Here is a 21,768-nt window from a genome sequence, read left to right on the forward strand (position 1 = left end):
CTGACTTGCTTTTGTTAAAATCACTAAAACATATTTTTAAAAAACCCTGTAATCTTCATTTCAAAGATACAAAACCCATTGATGTAATTGAAAAAATACTTTTTTAGTTGCTGTGTATGTCCATCAGGTTATTAGTGAGAGTATAACAGAATGATGTAGAATCCAGTATTCACAATACCTCCTTGTAATTTTCTACTCCTCAGTTTCCCTCAGCCTTATAATGCTTTCAGGGGATAGAAATTGCCAGGGTATGTGCTGGAACATGATGAGAAGCTGCAGTTAGAAAATTTAGCCTTTTTCACTTCTATGCCAGATGTGACAAAAATCTGCCCGCCACAGAAAATATAATAAACAATAACGAATTTTTCACAATTTCCTTTGTTGCCATAACCTGCAGAAACCAGGACTTATTGTTAAGCAGATCTGATAGGTTTTATGGAAAACTGGCTATTGGAACTTTCAGAATACATCATACAAGAAGGTTCATGTGGAATGAACTTTCTGTATGCTTTTAAGGAGAGCTAACCATGGCTTCTCTGCATTTACTTATTAATCTACAAAATTTTCAATAAAGAGTCAGAATTATACAGTCTACAAAGAATTTTTTTAAAGTTCCATTAGGAATCAACAATTGATCAATCATTGGATGTACACAGTCAAGATCCAGCTTATGAAGTTAACACAACACATGATTAATTCTCTCAAATACTGGTCCTGGAATGCGAATGGGAGCATAGTTTATTTCTCAGCCTTTTGAAGATTCTCCTTCAAGATTTCCATTTACTGAGTGAATTATACAGTTGGCTCTCCTCCTGTCTACCTTATCCACCTTGATACAGCAAGTCTTAACTTCCTTTTCTAGAAGAGAGAGGTTTGCATAGATAGAGCTGTGTAAATCCACAGATATCCACATCTGCGGACCATTTTTGCAGATCGTGGATTGGAGGCGGTTACAGATTTTGTATCCATGCAGTGCTCTATGCATAGACACATTTTTAGAAGACAGAGTTCACGAAGTTATTTGAGACGGAACTCATGTTGAGTTTTGATATGCACACATTATTACTTACTGTCAAGGTTCCTCCCCCACTCTGAACTCTAGGGTACAGATGTGGGGACCTGCATGAAAATCTCCTAAGCTTACTTTTACCAGCTTAGGTTAAAACTTCCCCAAGGTACAAATTAATTTTATCCTTTGTCCTTGGAATAACCACTGCCACCACCAAACTCTAACTGGGTTTACTGGGAAACGTAGTTTGGACACGTCTTTCCCCCCAAAATCCTCCCAACCCATGCACCCCACTTCCTGGGAAAGGTTTGGTAAAAATCCTCACCAATTTGCATAGGTGACCACAGACCCAAACCCTTGGATCTCAGAACAATGAAAAAGCATTCAGTTTTCTTACAAGAAGACTTTTAATAGAAATAGAAGTAAATAGGAGTAAAGGAATCACCCCTGTAAAATCAGGATGGTAGGTACCTTACAGGGTAATTAGATTCAAAACATAGAGAATCCCTCTAGGCAAAACCTTAAGTTACAAAAAAGACACACAGACAGAAATAGTCATTCTATTCAGCACAATTCTTTTCTCAGCCATTTAAAGAAATCATAATCTAACACATACCTAGCTAGATTACTTACTAAAAGTTCTAAGACTCCATTCCTGTTCTATCCCCGGCAAAGCAGCATACCAACAGACCCTTTGTTTCTCTCCCTCCTCCCAGCTTTTGAAAGTATCTTGTCTCCTCATTGGTCATTTTGGTCAGGTGCCAGCGAGGTTACCTTTAGCTTCTTAACCCTTTACAGGTGAGAGGATTTTTCCTCTGGCCAGGAGGGATTTTAAAGGGGTTTACCCTTCCCTTTATATTTATGATACTTACCAAACACATGTGTACACTCATTCACACCTTAAGAAGTGTTAGAGAAAAAGCAAGAATACAGTGGACATCACCACTATAAAAAGAGATAACAATTCCTTAGAAAGAAACAGGTTAAACTGTTCAGCTCATGTTCGTCTTCAGAGCATCAGAGTCAAGACAGAAGTTCATGTGACCAATAGATGTTGACTCTGGTAGTACCTCACGTTGGCTGGCAGGTTTCCTTTGACACTCAACTGGTCAAAAACTGGGGTGGCCTATGGAATCTTGGTCTTAAGTTTAGCTTAAGGAGAGCAGGGGCACTGGCTTTTCTTAGTGTTATGGTGGCCTGAGAGGATCACATCTGCTTCTGTGTTTTCTTTGACCTTTATGGTTGCAATTCTAGCTTGTTCCACCCCTTGGCACCTCCCCAGAGACCCTCTGAGCAAATCAAGGAATCACAGTGTGACGGGTTGCCCCCTCCCCTCCGGGTGGCCACTTGATATACTGGGATACCACTGAGCCCGCCTGTTCCACCAGCCTGGGCTCCCTTACACTATCTTGCTGAGCCAGGCCCTCAAGCCTCCTCCAGCACACACACAGGTAGGGACACACCCAGCTGCAGAAAGACACTGAAATCAGCACTGCAGGGGTAGGCTTCAGCTAGGGAATTGCACAGCACTTAAGTGCACACCCCCTCTGGAGTGTAAATCCAAAATTGTATCATCTTACGCTGCACAGAGAACTATGCAGCATAATCTCATTGAAATTCGCCTCCTCCTTCAATGTGGAGGAAGATATACACAGCTTCCCCTTCCCTCCCCCCATTATGAATTCCACAAACTGGTTTTAGAGAAAACAAAAACAAGTTTATTAACTACAAAAGATAGATTTTAAGTGATTATAAGGGATAGCAAACAGAGCAAAGCAGATTACCCAGCAAATATGCAATGTAAGCTTAAGATACTAAAGGAACTGGTTACAAGTAGTAATTTCTCACCCTAAATGTTGTTTTAGGCAGATTGTAGAGGTTCTTGAAGGCAAGCTGCTCTTGCCTGCAGCTTAAAACTCCAGGTTTTTCTTTCCAGGCCAGGCACCTTCCCAGCCTGGGCTCAGTCGTTTCTCCCCCACTTTGATTTTGTTTCTTGGATGTTCACAGCAGTCATCCTGGGTGGGGATTCAATGAAGAACGAACGCTGATTATGTCAGTCTCCTGCCTTAAATAGGTTTTACAAATGGCAGGAGTTCTTTGTTTTCCAGTGTGGGTTCTCCCCTCACAGTGGAAAAATACTGGTATTCTATCATGGAGTCCATGATACCGGTGACTTGATCACATGATCCTACAGTGTCAAACCAGCCATGAGTCAGTTTGTAGCATCCCAGAAAAGTTTTTCAGGAAGGTGGGAGATTAGCATCTTCAAAGACCTATTGTTCTCCTTAATGGTCCAGACTCATTGCATTCTGTCTGGTGGGTGTTCCCCAGGTACAAACACTTTTGTAGTACAGATGTATAGTCAATATTCCTAATTTTAGATACAAAAATGATACATGCATACAAATAGGACAATCATATTCAGCAAATCATAACCTTTCCAGTGATATCTCACATGCCTTATCTTGTACAAAACATATCATAGTTATGCTATAATCATACTATAACAATATTTCTATGAAGAATATTGGGTGTAGTGTCACACACAGGTCGCGTGCCCCAATAAGTGGTCCAAGCTGGGTCAAGGGTGGGCAACCTTGACCTTTGGAAAGCCTCCCTCCCGCCGCTTTTGCTAGTGGGTCTTTGACCATATTGGTCACTAAACCACAAGTCTGATATACGTCCAAAATATAAAAAAACATGGGATTAATGGGAGATTACTTCATGGATGCAGCTTCAACCCCCACCCCTTTGAGCTGAATTGGAGGGAGCAAAAAGTGCCAGATTCCTCAAAGTCTCCACACATTCTGGATGTGATTTCTGGCATAATTTGCTCTCAGCAACAAGGCAAGGAGACAGAAAGGCCTTAGATCCTGTTAATGTAAGTCCCACTTATGATAAAAAAAAATATTACAATTTATGTTCACTAAAGAAAATGGAAGTTTATACGCTAGGCCAGTGGTTCTCAAACTGTGGTCCGTGGACCACTAATGGTTCACGAGCTCCATTCAGGTGGTCCGCGGATAGTTCCCTCTAAGGTGCACGCCTGGGCTGCTGCACATGGGAGAATGAATGGCCACCCCCCTAATTAGTGGAGTCGCACAGGCATGGCTCCCCTATTTAGGTGCCTGGACCCTGGAGAAGACGCACATGTAAGGTGAAGTGGTGGCCTTGGGGGGAAGTAGAGGGTAGATGGGAGGGGGAAGTGGGGGTGGGAAGAATTTGAGATGTGCAGGGCTGCAGTGGCCAGAGAAAGAGGTGACTTTCCCCAGCTCTGTGGCTGCTGAGGCGGGGGAGAGACCCCCCTCCTTCCCAGCCCGAGCTTGGAGGCTGCTGTGGTGCGGGAGAGAGGGAGAGACCCCCACTCCTTCTCAGCCTCAGTTCGGGGCTGCCATGACAGGGGAGAAAGGGCACGTCCATCGCATTAGAAAGGTAAGACTACTGATATTAAAATATGAGTTGTGTGCTTATATTTATAGAACAAAAAAATGTTAGTTGTTTCTTTTATATACAGCATTTTTCTCCAAAGCGCTTTATAATAGTTAGCTAATGGTACAAACAACATTTGCAAAGATCATTAAGTTGTCCACCAAGAACCTCAGCAATTTTCAAGTGGTCCGTGAAAAAAAAGTTTGAGAACCACTGCACTAGGCCTCTCATATAGGCCATTTCTTTCACACATTGAAGTCAATGGGAGTTTTACTACTGACTTCACTTCAATTGGAGTAGGGTTTGGTCAGTGCCTGAAAGGTTAAATTTATAAGAGATTCTTGGCAGTATTTGAAAAGCAGGTCATACAGAAGAGGCTACCATTATTCTGTGTAAATCTTGTAGTGTTTGGAAGTGTTTTTGTTGCACTCCAGAAAGCATGCCTCCTGCTAGTTATTTTTCACTCTCATAATTACTTTAGGTGGAATTTTAGTAAAAGATTGTTAGCCAACGTATATGCTATGTATTAGAGTCATTACATTAATATTGTAGACAATATAATAAGTGATATAGTTGCAGATTGAATTGTGCTTTACCCAAAATGCTTTTCACTCATGCTAAGGAATATCCCATAACTTTTTTCAATAGCTAACCTTTGCTCTTGGTAAGAGGAAATACAAAACCTGTCATAGTACGAACACTATGCCTTGGGTAGTTAGAGGATGCCTGCACTGACACCTGGAATGTGGTAGTCAAAACAAAGATAAGAGAAAGGTACAGGATAGCACAGAAAAACAAGATAAGAAGCTTGTATTGACTTGTCTGTTAAAGCTTGGGTGATGTACAGAATGTTCACTACCTTGTAAAAAGGGCTACTATTAATATGGATAATCTCAAATGCGTATTTTTGAAACAAAGGTGAATGCTGCAAGATTGCTATGTGTTGTGTTCTGTTGTCTTTGACTAATAACCTGGTTAAACTTAGGCTACATGGTTTCTTGAATATTTTTAATAACAAACCACAAGTGTAGTCAAGCAATTGGGTTTGGCTATACTTAGTTTTCAGATTTGTTGCAGAAGGCCAATTCCCATTTACATTAAACAGGGAGGGAAATATGCCATCTGGCAAAATGGAATAGTCAGATTCCCTGACATACTGCGAGCACAGCTCACAAACATGGCTGTGAAAAAAATACAGCAGTTGCTTGCTAGTGCGGATGTATTATTTAGTCATTTGTTGTATGATGCTGACAGCTTTATGGATGTTTACCGTTAAAAGGATGATGCTGAAGTGCTGATCTAGGATTGTACAGCCTTTGCCGACAATAAAACAGACAGTTTTTTTAAGCTTTTCTGAAACTGCACACCCCTATTACTGTGTAACCTTTTGCAAACTGCCAGTTCCATCTTTCACATACCAGAAATAACTAGACTACCCCCTCACAGTGAATATGGTGTATGAATAATTTAAAAAACTTTATCTTAGTATAGCCAGTTAAGTAGTTTATGAATGTCAGTAGGATTCAGAGCTTCTCTTTAAGAGTTGCTTATTTCTGAGAACACTTTCAGTGTTGTCTTCTTTCTTATGTCAGCATGCAAAGGTTCAGACTGATTTACTCCTTATAATACAATAATTCTATAGACTATTTGTAACTGGTAAAGCAGCCATAGATTGAGAGCCTATGTAGTCAGCAAAAAATGCTGCTTGTACCCAAGGGACTTGAGGTGAAAGTGGCACTTGAATATAACTTTTTTTCTAGTTAGTCTAAAATAACTGTTGATATTTAGCCTACTTACATATTTTATATTCATTGTTGATGTACTTGGATACATCCTTTATATTTCAAAACAATTTATTCCTTTTGTAACAAAAAATTTACAAAAAATGAAGTTTGGAAAATAAAATGGAATTTACAGTTTTTTGTTTTCAACTAATTCTGGGTGATTGTGCCAAAATAATCAGCTCCATATTCCTTGAGATCCTCTTCAGCTGTGTAACTAGCCTCTTCCTTCATTAGTGACTGTTGACTTGCAACCTGGTTTATCAGTTTCTTCTTTATTGGAATCTTTTCAAACAGTGTGTGTATGGCCAGAAAAGTGACTGCAAAAATATGAGAAATTTACTCCAGAGATTTAATCCCTGTGTGTCCTTGAGCCATACCTGCTCAATTCAGGGACAAAACCAACATTTAACCTCTGCTAACAGTGCAAAACTAATACTTACATGGAAGAACAAACTCAATTCTGTTCTCTCTGATGCACCATCAGCAATAGTATGTTGTCACTAGCATGCTTAGATGTTATTAATCAACAGAAAAGGATAAAACCTCACTCTTTATGGTAACATTTTTTCCACTGATAACACTATGTATCTCAGCAACTACCTGCCCAATAGACACCAGGTGGAGCTACCATAAGCCACTGAGGTGAGAAAGGCATTCCTGTCCACCCCTGTTCTGGACTGTGTCCTTGACAGCACCTGGGTAGATTTTCAGAGAGCAACACACTATTTCACCTCAAATATTTAGTGAATCTCCACTTGATGTTTTGTGTTGTATTGCCTGCATCCATATAGGACTGTTTTAATGAGCTGAGTGGTCTAAAGATGTAATAGCCAGGAACTCCCAAGTCCTAATCTTTGCCCTGTCACACTGTGTGCCCTTGAGTTTGTTACACTGCTTCTTGGTTTTGCATGCTATGGAATGGGATTAATACTATTGATGATGCTACTCATAATACTCAGGAGGAACTGTCTGCACTAGCTAGTATTTGTACAGCACTTTACAAAGTGCTATATAAAGGCTAGATATCATTGTATACAGTCTCTGAAAGTGATTACTAAGGCCTGCTAAATTTAAACCTGCATTTTATGTCTTTCTTACTGTTGTTGTTGTTTTGCTGTGTAAATATTCACCAAATCAGTTTATATATGTTAAATGAAAGAACACGACATAGCTTCGGTTGGGAAAACAATTGCTTTAGCTACAAGTAATTCAATACTGAGATATTACACTTGATCTCTGACCAGAAAAAGGGTGAATTAGTGTGTATTTTAGTAGTTGTAGGCAGTGTTGTTGCAGTCCAGTTGGTCCCAGGACATTAGAGAGATAAGGCAGGTGAGATCATATCTTTTATTGGACCAGCTTCTCTTGGTGAAAGAGAGAAGCTTTTGAGTTTACCCAGAACTCTTCTTCAGGTCTGGGAAACTATTTTAGGCTGTGTCTACACTACAGCTTAAATCGGCATAGTTTATGTTGCTCGGGGTGTGAAAAGTCACACTGACATAAACACCGGTGTGAAGAGCCCTATGTCGGCAGGAACATAAGTAGTTAACACATTTCAAGGGATAATTCAAGGTGAAGTGGCCCATTAACACCCCTCCAGTCATAGAGAGGAAAGGATGGGAGGAGGGGCAGATGGAGTGTGGGGAGGAGGGTTGTTAGTGGGTTATAGATTGTTGTAATATGCCATAAATCCAGTGTGTCTATTTGGTCCTTGATTTTTAGTGTCTAGTATAGTTATGAATTTAAGCTCCCAGGCTCATCTTTTGAAAGCGTTGTGCATGTTTCCTTTGAGGATGAAGACTGATAGGTCAGCTGTAGAGTGATTGCTTTGTGAAAAGTGTTCACCCACAGGTGATGTGGTGGTTTTCTCTCTTATCATTTTCCTGTGTTCATTCAAGAGCATAGTGATTGTCTGGTTTCACCCCCATATTTGCTATTGGGACATTTAATGCACTGGATAAGGTATACTGTATGTTGTGATAGTTATGTGTAGGATCCAGGGATCTTGTAAGGTGTGGGGGGGGCGTATTTATCGTGTAGCAGTGGAGATATGTCTGCAAGTTTTTCATCTGTTGTTCTGGCAGGATCTGGTGTCACTCTGAGTTGGTGTTTCCTGGTCTGTGGGGAACTTGCTTCTGATGATGAGCTTGGAGAAGTTGGGTTATAGTTGTTAGATGATAATCCGTATGGGTTCTAATGTGGGGTGGTAGGTGCATTTTAGCAGTTGCCTTTAAGGTGTTCGCAAGACTATGTGATTTCTGTGAGTTTTGTGGGTATTTTTCATGTGTCTGTGTTCCATAAAACGTTGACAGTATAAATGTATCTGAGGTGTCTGTGTGTATTGCATATGGAGTATTTGTCTCATATTTAAATGGTAAGCTTTTGGGGGCAAGGACAGTGTTTTTATTTTGTGTTTGTACAGTGCCTAGCACAGTGGAGTCCCAGTCCGTGTCTAGGGCTACTATACGCTACAATAATACAAATTATAAATAATAATTCATGTTTACATGTCTATAATGTAGACATGTCTGTTCTCTAACAGCCAAAATGTCTTTAAAACCTGAAAACTAGTCACCTTACCACATCCACAAGCTGACGTGGTTCTCTCAGTGTTCTGAGCCACACAGCACAAAACTAAAATCCAGGTATAATCCATGACGGTAACTTCATCAGATTGTTTAGTGTTCTTAGAATTGTTCCTCCAGAGAGTAAGGCAAGAACTACTGTACTTTGAAATAATTAGCTTTGCGTCCCTGGAGATAATTTCATGCAACAGACTGATAATGTGCCACGGATTTTAAAAAAATGTATTTTAAAGATGTGAATGTGAAGAAGACTGTCAGTGAGAAGTACAACTTGAATGAAATAAAGGGAAATGCAGGTTCGGAGAGTTGTAGCATATAGACTTGAAAGCCAGAAGGGACCATCATGATGATCTAGTAGTCTGACCTCCTGCACGTTGTAGGTCACAGAACCTTGCTCACACACTCCTGTAGTAGGCCCATAACCTCTGGCTGAGTTACTGAAGTCCCCTATCTTGACGTAAAGACTTAAAGTTATAGAGAATCCACCATTTTAGTTCAAACTACTGCTGTCAAGCCATTAAAAAAATTAATTGCCCTTTTAATCGCACTGTTAATAATAGAATACCATTTATTTAAATATTTTTGGGTGTTTTATACATTTTCAAATATATTGATTTAAATTACAACACAATACAAAGTGTACAGTGCTCACTTTATATAATATTTTTAAAAATATTTACACTGTAAAAAAGATAAAATAGTATTTTAGTTCGACTCATACAAGTACTATAGTGCAATCTCTTTTATCATGAAAATTGAACTTATAAATGTGGAATTATTAATTTTTACATAACGGCACTCAAAAGTAAAACAATATAAAACTTTAGAGCCTACCAGTGCACTTAGTCCTACTTCTTGTTCTCCTTTAGGGGAGTCTCGGCTTATTGAAGGGGTAAGATATTTTTATCTCAGAAAGTAAGTATTCTGAAGATGGGAGGGGTGTGAGTTGTGCAGGAGAAGGGTGAATTCTTGGTGCTGCTCCTGTATGGTTGGGTTTCTGAGCTCGCCAGGCTCACCTCCTGTCAAAAGAGGAAGAAAGTTTAATCTTAGAAATCTTCATTTAGTATTTGGGGAGGCTGGGGTAGGGAGCAAGCAATGACTTGTGCAGGAGGAGGGTGAGAGAGATGCCTTGATGCTGCTTCTGGAATGGTGGTTACTGGTACTGGGGCTCGCCTCCTTTTACTGAGCTCGGTGGGCTCCCTTTAACTGAGCAAACCCTTGTTTGCAAGGGAGGATATGGATTTTACCTCAGGAATTCGGCATGTGGCGAGGAGGAAAGGTTGGTGGCAAGAGGCTGAGCTTGCCATGCACCTGTTCTCTATGGGGTACCCCCCAGAGCGAGGGGCTGTCCAGGGGCAATGGGGCACAGCATGGGGAGGGCAGGGTGGGTGTCAGTCCTCAGAGCAAGTTGCTGGTTGGGGACAAGGGTACACAGCATAGCGGGAGGAGGGAGTCAGTCACTGTAGCAAAGGGCCGGCTGGGCGCAATGGGGCACAGTGTGGGGAAGGTCGATACCCGGAATAAGAGGCCGGTTGGGGGCATGGTGGGGGGTGAGCGAGGGGCCTGCCGGGGGGACATTGAGGCACAGTGCATGGGGAGGCAGGGGGGAGTTGGTTCCCGGAGCAAGGGGCTGGCCAGGGGCGGGGGGGCGGCTTTGCCCCAAGAATGAGGGGCCAGTCAGGGACAATAGGGCACAGCATGGGGGGGAGGCAGTCCCAGGAGCAAGGGGCAGGCCAGGATCCCTGCCTCTCAGCCAGAGCTGGAATAGGAACCACTTCCTCTCCTCTCCTCTTGTTTTCCCACCCTCCCAAAGGGGATTGGGTTACTGCACCTGACTGGACACTGTCAGGTCCTCCGCAGCTGGTGCCTGTCTCCCTCCCTGCCCAGAGATATGGGATTAACACCATTAAAAAAAGAATGTGTTAATTTGGTTTTCAGTTAATTGTAGGTGTTAACTGCAATAAAGTGACAGCCTTAGTTCAATGAGTGACCCATACCCCATGCTGCACAAGAAGACCACCAGGGTCTCTGCCAATCTGACTTGGGGGGGAATTCCTTCCCAACCAGATATCATGGTGAGTTAGACCCTGAGCATGTGGGAAAGACCTGCCAGGCAAACACCTGGGAAGAAATTGTCTGTTGTAACTCAGAGCCCCCCCCCCCAGTGTCCTATCTTTGCTATTAGCAAATATCTCCGGACGGGCAATCACAGATGGGCCATATGCCATTGTTTGTGATCTCATCATACAATCCCCTCAATAAATGTATCAAGTTCAGTCTTAAAAGAAGTTAGGGCTTTTGCCCCCCTGCTCCCCTTGGAAAGCTGTTCCAGATCTTCGCTCCTCTGCTGGTTAGAAATCTTTGTTGATCAGGGCTCCTGTCCTCCATTTTACCTTGAAAAATCCATCATTTCCCCTCCAAGACTCTCTAAAGTCCCTAAGGGAGGGAAGTTAGTTAATAAGCCGATAATAATAAAGGGTAATTTTTAAGGCAAATTCAAAGAAAGAAGGTAGTGATACCTGGAGCCTATTATCTAAGAAGTATGGTTCATCAAATGAACTTTCTCAGCATGCTGACATGCTTTATATTTTCTCTCTTTTCCTGTGTTTTAAAAAAAGAAAGAGAGGTTGGGAAAACTGTTCTACTTTTAAAAAGGAGCAACAAATTATTCTTGCACGTTTTTCTGTGTCCTACATAAAGATAAAGCACCATGCTGTCTTCTCCCACCACCTCTTTAACAAGAGAGAGATGCTTACATTTGTAAGGGTGAAAGGATCTAAAGATAACAAAGTTCTTCATTCTAAAATAACTTGTGTGGTTTCTTCAGTTAGGCCTCAGTCTCATCCCTGTTGAAGTCAGTGGCAGCTCTCCCACTGACTTCAAGAGCAGCAGGATCCAGCGTAGGCTTCTTTTGAATTCTTCATGCTCCTCTGCATATGTAATGAACATCTCAGTGTAGCCACCGTGGTGTGAGAAACGGCGATGTCTAAGGGCAGGTCTACACTAGAAGCACTACTTGCGGCTGCGCCACTTTTCCGCGTTTGGTGAAGACTCTCTATGCCAGGGGTCCCCAAACTGGCAGGGAGGAATGTTCGTGTGAGGGCAGCTGGGGCCCAGGCGAGGCTGCCAGCCTGTCCAGGTCGTCTCCCCCCCTCGCCCTCCCAGAGCTTCGGCCCCAATCCTAGCTCCAGAGGGGGAGAGGGGGAGCAGAGGGGGACAAGGGCGGCCCCGCAGTAAAAAGTTTTGGGACCACTGCTCTATGCCGACAGGAGAGCACTCTCCCATCAGCATAATTACTCCACCTCCACGAGAGGCGGAAGCTATATTGATGGGAGAGCGTCTCCTGCTGACATAGCGGCAGTGTGGACAGTACTTAGGTCACTGTAACTTGCGTTGCTCACAAGGGTGTCTCTTTCACACCCCTGAGTGACGCAAGTTAGATCGACTTAAGTGGTAGTATAGACCTGTCCTTAGCCACTAAGTTTGGTTTTTTGGCTCACCGGACCAGAGGTATATTTAATCTCCCAGACAGAGGCACAGAGCTGGTGATTCCCCCTATTGTCTGAGAAATGGAAGTGAAATGATGAAATAGGAAATTGGGATATAACCAAGAAATGTCCATCCTGATGCTTTAGAGGGGCGGGGCGGTGGGGATTCAACCTGCTGGTTTAACCAAAACACCGAGAAGGTAAGCCCTGAGCTGCTTCAGCTGTATAGCTAGAGACAAAAAAGACAATCAGAAAATGATAGGCAAGAAAATGTTGGATGTTGTCCTGAAAAATCGGGATGCAATGATTTATGATGCTGGTTGAGTCAAAAATTGCCTAGAGATAAGCTGCCATATGTCTCCAAGATGTCATAGATTCAGCTACATATGATGACCAGTGGGAGAGCTGTGCTGCTGTACCAGATCACTTCAGATGACAATATGAGTCCCATTAACACTTCCTGCTCTACCAGCCATCAAAATATAGTGGACAGTTATTCTGGAAAGTGGGACCAAAGTTGAGTATAAGGGAGATGGAATTTAAAAAAAAAAAAAAAGTCTGGTCAGGAAATCACTCATTATTTATTAAACAGTTTAATTGGTTTGTTCATATTTTATCTGATGGAATGCATTGAAAGAAAGACGATTTCTACATAATTCTTACAAGGTTCATTTCTGTTGCTTGTTAGTTTTTTTCTGGACATTGGAGACGTAAGACACTTTATGCCATTAAAGCAGTGTTGTCTTTCTAGGAGCTTAAATCTGATTTATCTTCTAAATTAGCTAAAATTGAATTTAAAAACTTAATCCTATAGCATTGTCCATACAGATATAGGCCCAATTTTCAAAAGAACTCCGTCCCTATTGTATACCACAGTGGGAGCTGCTGGGTGCTCTGGATTTTGAAAATCTGAGCCTGGTTATGGGTTCTGGTCCTGAGCTCTGTTCAGACACTTGCCTGTATAGTTCACACAATTCAGTGTGTCAGAAAATATAGTTTACCTTATGATCTCCCATATGAATCTCTGTTAATCCTTCTATTAACGTAAAGATAGAAAGGGAGTTTTCTATATATATAGATAGATAGATATAGATAGATAGATATGGAAGATACTGGGAATCTATTCCAAGGTCTGCACTACCTTCTATTTAGTTTCTTTGTTCCTTAGTTTGAAATGGGTATATCTGTAAGACTCGTGAGGTTTTATTAATAAAATAAATGATGATTGTTAAAGGTTTGCCTTGGATGTGTAAAGTATATATCACTATTGCTATTAAGCTATGGAGAACATCCTACCATTGCTGCTTCACACCTAAAAAGCATATTGGAGGAGGTCATTGTTGATGATTATAATGGTCTTGATCCCTTGTGGCCTTAAAAAAAAATCTATGGATGTAACCAATAACTCAGTCTTCATTTTTGTGTATTTTTCTTTCTTTACAGATTGATGGTTCCAGCTGTGATTCTGAAATTCTTTCCTTGCTCCTGAATGCAAAATTAGTGGTAAAGTGCATATCCACTGTGTTCTACCCTCACCTTATCAACCACTTACTGGCCAACCAGGAAGAGGGGCATTGGGATGTAGAGGAAATAGCAAAACAACTGCAGGAAGCAGGCTTCAGTGCAGAGGCAGGGTCTCTTATGATGTGTTACAAAGGGATTCATCCTGCACTCAGAACCTACAGTACTGCCCTCAGTGCTATTCAGCATTGGATCTGAGTGGCAAAACAAACTGAATTTCTTTTGACAAAACAGCTGCCTGAATAATGTGTTTGTTTCAATTGCCTGCTTTTCAGATGGAAATCTTCTACATGAGAGACAAATTGTTGTAATGAAGTGATATATTTAGAGTTGATCATCACTTCTTATGATTTTGGAAAATGCTAACAATATACATACTGTGGATTTACTTTCAGTTTATTTTGAAACTTTTTACCAGTTCTAAAAGTCTCTCTCTCAGTATGGGTATAGTAAATCTCTCAAACTGGTAAAAACTTTCAAATTGGCAAAAACATTTGAAATGCAACCACTGTAATGTGTAAATTATAAACTAGGAAAGTAACTTGTGATGCTGCAGGGTTATACAATGTGTCACACAATTCTTGTAAGTCATTTACACCCTTGTCACAATGTAAAACAATAGTTATCAATAAAGGTGTTTAGAACAAATGTCGTCACCATGAAGAGAAATAACTAATTAGAAGTTCTGAAATCTTAAAATTTGATATTTTTCAGTGTTGTTTTGGATATCTTATTACAATAGTTTTATTTGCAATAAGTGACATACTTTTCATTTATTAAACCTTTTCTTTTTTTCCCCCTCCTTTTGACTGAACTGAGTATTCTTCAGGGGGAAGCAAGCTGATAATTTTTGTCACGCTTACTATAGTTTGGTCTTTGTTACTCTCTATCCAATTTCAGAAAACTTGGCTCAGATCTCCAAAAGATTTTGTTCACCGTTTTGTCTTTCTTTCCAGATGTCTTCTCCTATTTGCTATGGACATGAATAGCCGATCCATTTCAGTTTCGTTCAGTAAGGGAAATGGTGCATGTCAGGGTTCCCTCCCCACTCTGAACTCTAGGGTACAGATGTGGGGACCTGCATGAAAGACCCCCTAAGCTTATTTTTACCAGCTTAGGTTAAAACTTTCCCAAGGCACAGATTTTGCCTTGTCCTTGGACGTATGCTGCCACCACCAAGTAATTTAGACAAAGAACAGGGAAAGGACCACTTGGAGTTCCTCTTTCCCCAAAATATCCCCCAAGTCCTTACACCTCCTTTCCTGGGGAGGCTTGAGAATAAACAAGATGAGCACAAACCAGCCTTGGATTTTTTTAAGACCCAAAATACCCAATCAGATTATTAAAAAAACAGAACTTTATTAGAAGAACAAAAAAAGATAAGAGAACAACTCTGTAAGATCAGAATGGAAGATAATCTTACAGGCAGTCAGATTAAAAACATAGACATTCCCTCTAGGCAAAACCTTAAGTTACAAAAAGACACAAAAACAGGAATACATATTCCTCCAGCACAGTGAATTTCACAAGCCAAAACAAAGAAAACCTAACACATTTTCTAGCTAGATTACTTACTAACTTTACAGGAGTTGGAGGGATTGCATCCTTGATCTGTTCCCGGCAAAGGTATCACACAGAGAGACAAAAGCCTTTTTCCCCCCCTCCAGATTTGAAAGTATCTTGTCCCCGCATTGGTCATTTTGGGTCAGGTGCCAGCCAGGTTACCTGAGCTTCTTAACCCTTTACAGGTAAAAGGACTTTGCCTCTGGCCAGGAGGGATTTTGTAGCACTGTATACAGAAAGGTGGTTTATATTTATGACCGTGCACATGGATTTATTCTGTGTAGCCTGTTTTACCAGAAGCATTTGGTGTTCATGTGTTTATATGATTATGGCTTTGTGTTAAAATTACCTTCTCATTTCGCTCTTGCCTAGTTCTATACTGAGATCAGTCTTCAAAGGAATTTTGCGAGAACCTGAGAAAAAAAATAACATTTCTGTTTCATTTTACAAAAATGGGTACTGAGACAATAGTTTCTAATCTTTATTTAAGTGTAGAGTGGATGTCCAGTGCAGGTACTCCATAGGAAAGGTATACAACTGGATAAATGGCTTGGAAAAGGACTTAAAAAGAGATGTTTGGTAAAGAAGCGAACCGGGGGGCAGTTGGGGACTCCTATGATTGGTATGGCAGGGAGCCAACCCCGATTATTATAGCCCACCTTAATCCTCCTATGAGGGGGGGCGGTGGATAAGGTAAGGTAAGGTCCTGGCAATGGATTTGCTGGAAAAAAAGGAGGGAGCTGGTAAAAGTCCCCCGGGTAATTATGGAATAAACATGGGGGTTACCTGCACTGTACACTTTTATCTGCTGGGTAGTCCCAGACATCTAATAATAGTGTTGCGGCCTGATTAAATCCATGTCAAATGTGTCCTGTCCTTCTTTTGGTATAGCCAGACAACCATTGTTGGGTTAATTTTCTATAAGTATCATTTGTGGCTTTGAATTAATATTATTTTATTTTACTTACACTTTGTCCTAAAAAAAATCGTTTCATAAGACACTTACCTCGCAATTTGCTTGGAATTCTTTAAGAAGACTGTAACAGTGTATTGAATCCTTCAGGTGGTTTGGCCCTTTTTGGTTCACACCTTTTCAACAATGTTTGAGAAAGGGACTTCCAGCTTCCTTCATTCATGACCATAATTTTCATTCATCAATCTCAGGGGTTAGAACTGAGGTCTTTTTCATTTAAGTTCCCCATATTAATCTTTGCCTCAGGTTCCAAATACTATATCTTGAATAAAATCAAAGCTCATTGGCATAGCACAGAAAAAACAGGAAAAATCACAAACCCAAAGATAAATGGAAATAAATAAATGCATTAAACAATGCTATTAGCCAGACACATGGGTTGTTTTACAAAGTATTGAAATAGCACCTACAGCATGGCATAACAATGCATATCACGTTTCTCAGCCTATTACCTCAGAATCATGTTTCCAGGGAGTCCTGTGTGTCACTTCAGAGTCAGTGCAGTAGATAAAACCCAGCAGTGTTAGCAGTTCAGAGAGCCGCTGACATCCTGGCAATACATCACACCAAAGCTAACCCAGGATAGATAACAGTCGTTGGTGTCCAGTTGGTATGGTTCCTGTGTGGTTCTAGCCCAAAAACGTGCACAGAGATTAAACAATTTTCTGCATCTTCATCCAAAATCACATGCTGAGTCTTAACTGTTCTCCAGTAACACTTTCCAAATGACATTATCAGTCACTTCTTTCTAGATGAAATAGAGTTCTGTTTCCCCCAGCCTCATCAGTAAACCGCTTATGCAGACAGGAACTCTGAGGTGCAGATAGACTCAGTGATTAAACAGATACTTAACTTTATTTAAACATTTTTTAAAAGACACACTGGTGGGTTATACTGGACAGATGGACATAATTTCTCACTGGATCAATATGGAATGAACTGTCAGAATCTTCCTAATGCAAAGTAGGCTGTGAAGCAGTGTAAGTAGTACTTGTTTAAGAAAGACAATTCCTGGTAGCTGCTCGTCTTTTGGGGCTGTATTTCTCCCTGTTGACTCTCAGTGAATTGTGTTTGACCTTATTTGTCCTGCCATTTGGACATGGTCAGTCAATTGGCTGTCATACATCAATGACATTAGATAGAGGCATTACATGGTTGTAGGTGACTCACCAGCCTGCAGCAAGTAGCTTCCACCACATGCAGGCATCTGTTCATGAAAAGAGAAGGCACATTCTGAGTATATGTGTATCGAAGTACTGATCTGTTTGTGAATTTCTCCCATGAGATTGATTTCAGATTTGGAATTTTGACAGTTGTTGTTAAGACATGTTAGCAAACGGGATAACAATGTGAGTTATCCCATAAGACCCTCTCATCATCTGTTACTTATTAAGACCATAAAAAGGTACTGACAAGCTGAATTGACACTTGGGCCTACTTGGATTTTGTCAATTTACTTGAATTACAATTGGAAACTGTTCAAAATATTACTTTCAATGAATACAGCATGAGCTGGATCTCTCCTTTGGAGGTTACTTATCTTAGTAGTTTGTTCATTTCCTGATAAAGAAACATGCCAGAATTTAGGCTCTTACATTCATATTCAATCACCTAAATAGTAATGGGCTGATTTTTGAAAGGTGCTGAGCACCCCAGCTCCTAATGATGACTACGGCAGCTGCAGGTGCTCGACACCTTTGATAATCAAGCTCTTCCAGGTAGTGTCTATGGCTGAGGTTTGGAGCCTAATTCCTAGGGCTATATGGGTTGAAAATGTTAGCAAGTTCATAGTTTATTAGCTGTCTATAGTAGTGAACAGGGTAGTATTTGGACAGTTAAAGTTGTTGAGACCAAAACACTCGTTGGCCTGATTCATTTCTCATTTATATTGGTTTGAAATCAAGAGTAACTCAGATAAAGTCAGGAGAGTCTTCATATGAGCCACCATTAATAGACCACCTGGATTAAGCTCATGTTTCCCAGGATGAGGAACAGGCGCATCCCTGAAGCTATCCAGCACTTGTGTGGTGAAGAGAAGGAGAATTTCACAAGGCAGGCTTACAGAAGCTATATCCTGTCTATTGGATTCAAGGTCAGCATTTTTTGCTCCTGGACAGGGTGGATAAAATGAATGATTTCAAAAACAGATTTTTTTAATTTAAATTAAATACTGGTTTATTTTTTAAAATAAACCTATTAAAATTACATTTGAAACAATGGCAATCTATATTAAGGCCCAAACTTATATAATCTATTAAAATAATGTAGATTAAATTAAAAATAATATTAAGCAGTACATGTTTGCTGTTGACATTTTGAAGAAAGTCAAACCACTGAACTGGAGGAAGTCACTGGCTAAAGATGTAGAACCAGATTTGTTGAAGTGTTAAATGAGTTTTTGACAGTGGTAACCTCTTTTGCAGGTGCAGAGAGAATATTTTCTTCATTTCAGTTTATTTAACTAGTTCATTTCAATGAGTTCAAAGTTAAGAGACCAACTGAGAGTTGAAAATACAGGAAAGCTTGTTTTCCCTTTCCAATCTATGAATTAAAAATTAGATGTGAGAGGATGAGATCCAGTATTCTAAAATATTGAAGGTCAGTGGTGACCATAAACAATCAGTTCAATTCACTAATTACATATGATACATTGTTTAATAAATCATTTTAAAATGCAGAACATGTTTTGATCAACTTTTTATACACTTATTCTTATGTATCCAGCATATTCGTTTTATTCAACCAATAAAACAAATTTAAAACGTTTTTGTGCATATTTAATTAAATTAATATTTCCACCCAAGTAGAGCTTGACACAAATCACAAATTAAAAAAAATCATCTAGTAAGTAAGAAATGCATCATTGGCCATTTTCTAACATCATAAAAATGGTAAAAAAAATAAGAATCTGAATAAGTAGAAGTAAAGCTATATAATTATTTAAATGTATACATATAGTGTATCCTCCTGGTTAGCAAACGAAGCACCAAATGTAATGTAAAGGGCTATATTTAATTGCAAATCAACATATTTTAATGGTTACCAATCAATGTGAATCACTCTTTTTTTAGGAAAATATCAAAAGTACAAATGTAAACAAGATTAAAATCAATTATATCAAAAATTTTCTCATTCGAAAGCTTGTCTCTCTCACCAACAGAAGTGGGTCCAATGAAAGATATTACTTCACCCACCTTGCCTCTCTAATATCCTGGGACTGACTCAGCTACAACAACACTGCATACAATGATGAAGAATAGAGGCAAAACAGCCAAAATGGTCATTGGTACATAGCTTTAATACCATCTAATAGAAAATATCACTCACAGGAGGATGGTTAGCAATAATAAATGGATCATAATATTAGTGTTCTTAAGACTTTCTACAATTATATTTATCATTTCAGAAAATGTATTGTTAACTGAGTAATCATGAAATAAGATGTATAAAATACTAAACTTAATCTGGTCTAACGAACATGAATTTAGCAAAGGCAAATTGAGTCTCAGTAGTCTCTTAGAATTGTTTAATGCATCAATATACTAATAGAGAAGGCCTTTGACAAGAAATAAGAGGCAAAGTATTGTTTTGGATCGAAAACTGGTAGGAAACATAAATCAGATTAGGATTCAATGGTCAATTTTCATGATGGCAAAAGGTTAACACAGGTTCTGTATCAGGTCCTGTGTTGTTTAATATATTAATGATCTGGAAAGTGGAGGGATATCATCTGCAAATTTTGCTCCAAAGTTATTTAGGTTAGTTACAACCAGAGAGGACTGAGGAACTTATGAGAGAAGTAAACAAGGTAGACGAATGGGCAACACACAATGGCAAATGAAATTTAATTAAATGCAAAAGTAATGCATACTGAAAGGGAAAAAATCCAACTACTGTACATCTGATTGGTTTCCAAATTAAATGTAGCAACCCCAGAATGGGACCTGGGCATCATTGTGCAAGTCTCCACTGAGTGCTCTACAATGTGCAGCTTCAGTCAAAAAAGCAAGACATTCGGATGAATAAAGAAAGAGCTGGAGAATAATACTGAAAATATGATAACTTTATATAAATCAATGGTGTGACCTCACCTGGAATAGCAGTAGTAACCACACCTCAAAAAGGATATTTCAGAACTAGAGAAGGTTCAGAGAAGAGTGATGAGATTGATCAAAGCCTGGAAAACTCTCATGAAGAAAGACTGAAAAGACTGGGATTGTTTAGCTTAGAAAGGAGACAAATAGGACATAACAAATGTATTTAGAAAAATTAATAGTATTGAGAAGGTAGATTGGGAGCTTCTGTTCTCCCTATGTCATAATACAAAAACAAAGGGACATTCAATGAAATTAAAAGGTAAAACTGATAAGAGGAAATTCTTTTTCACACAATATGTAGTTGAACCATGGAACTCATTGACACAGGAAGTCATTGAGGTCAAGAACTTAACAACCTTAAGAGAGTGGAAACTAATATGGAGATAAGGGACATCCAGCATTGTTATAATTAATGACAACAAAAATTTTGGAAGGAGTATTAAATCTTGTGCTTCAGTCTTAAGCCAATCTGTGGTTAGTAGAGATCAGGATGAGGCCTATTTGGGCCCACACCAATTGAAATAAACGGGATTGTTAGTATGGTCAGTGTTCACACTACAATATTGAAGTTGTGTTTTTAGTATAAACTACAGAATATGTTAGCAGGTCCTTTAGGGCTAAGGATTAGGTAACTTTGCCTCTTCAATCTGGAAACATAAAGGATGGGATTTTTAGTGGGAATTTTACCATTGTCTTTAATGGGACCAGAGTTAAAATGACAGAGGCCTGGACCACAAACGGTATTAGGCATTGCAACACCTAACTTGTAGACATCTAGAAAATCACTGGAACAGCAATAGGATCCACAAAGCTGGGTTAAGCCTAAACAATGCATAAGGAGAGAGAGAGAGAGCACCTAAAAATGGGATCCACAAATGCCAGCTTGGTAGACGGGGAACCAGCTAAGCTAGCCAATGGGAGATGCTCACAAGAAGGGTGTGTCTCAAACTCCAGCCCCTCATGAAGTTAGATGTTGTCACCAAGCTATTGCCTGATGAGCCAGGATGACCTTTTTCCCAAGGAGTTTGCCTCTTGCCAGAGTTGTGTTTTCCCTGAGCACTCCTCTGTCCTCCCAGTCTTCTTGGGTGCTGCCTTTTCCTCCTGGAATGAGCTGGGTCTGGCTTAGGAAGGCCCAGGCCATTCCAGCTCCCAGCAGCCTTAGAGAGGACTGCCTAATTGGAGTCAGATGCGGGGGGGCGGGGAGGGTGGTTTCCTCTCTCCATGTGATGGTTCACTCAGACACATTTTCTCTCCCCTCTCCTCTAGGGTTAGGTTTAGGGGTCAATCAAGTTAAGTAGTCTGATACTAAATTGGTATGC

The 21,768-nt window shown here is 40.1% G+C and overlaps 1 protein-coding gene across 1 annotated transcript in view; it reads left to right on the forward strand.

Moving 5' to 3' along the window:
• NBAS (NBAS subunit of NRZ tethering complex) overlaps positions 1-15,447 on the forward strand; it is a 347,509-nt gene extending 332,062 nt beyond the window's left edge. The window contains exon 52 of the mRNA XM_074947616.1: positions 13,739-15,447. Coding sequence (XP_074803717.1) covers positions 13,739-14,014 — 276 coding nt within the window. The 3' untranslated portion in view covers positions 14,015-15,447. The remainder of the gene's footprint in view (positions 1-13,738) is intronic.
• The last annotated feature ends 6,321 nt before the right edge of the window (positions 15,448-21,768 follow it).

This window comes from Natator depressus, chromosome 3 (assembly GCF_965152275.1).
Source record: "Natator depressus isolate rNatDep1 chromosome 3, rNatDep2.hap1, whole genome shotgun sequence".
Classification (NCBI taxonomy): Eukaryota; Metazoa; Chordata; order Testudines; family Cheloniidae; genus Natator; species Natator depressus.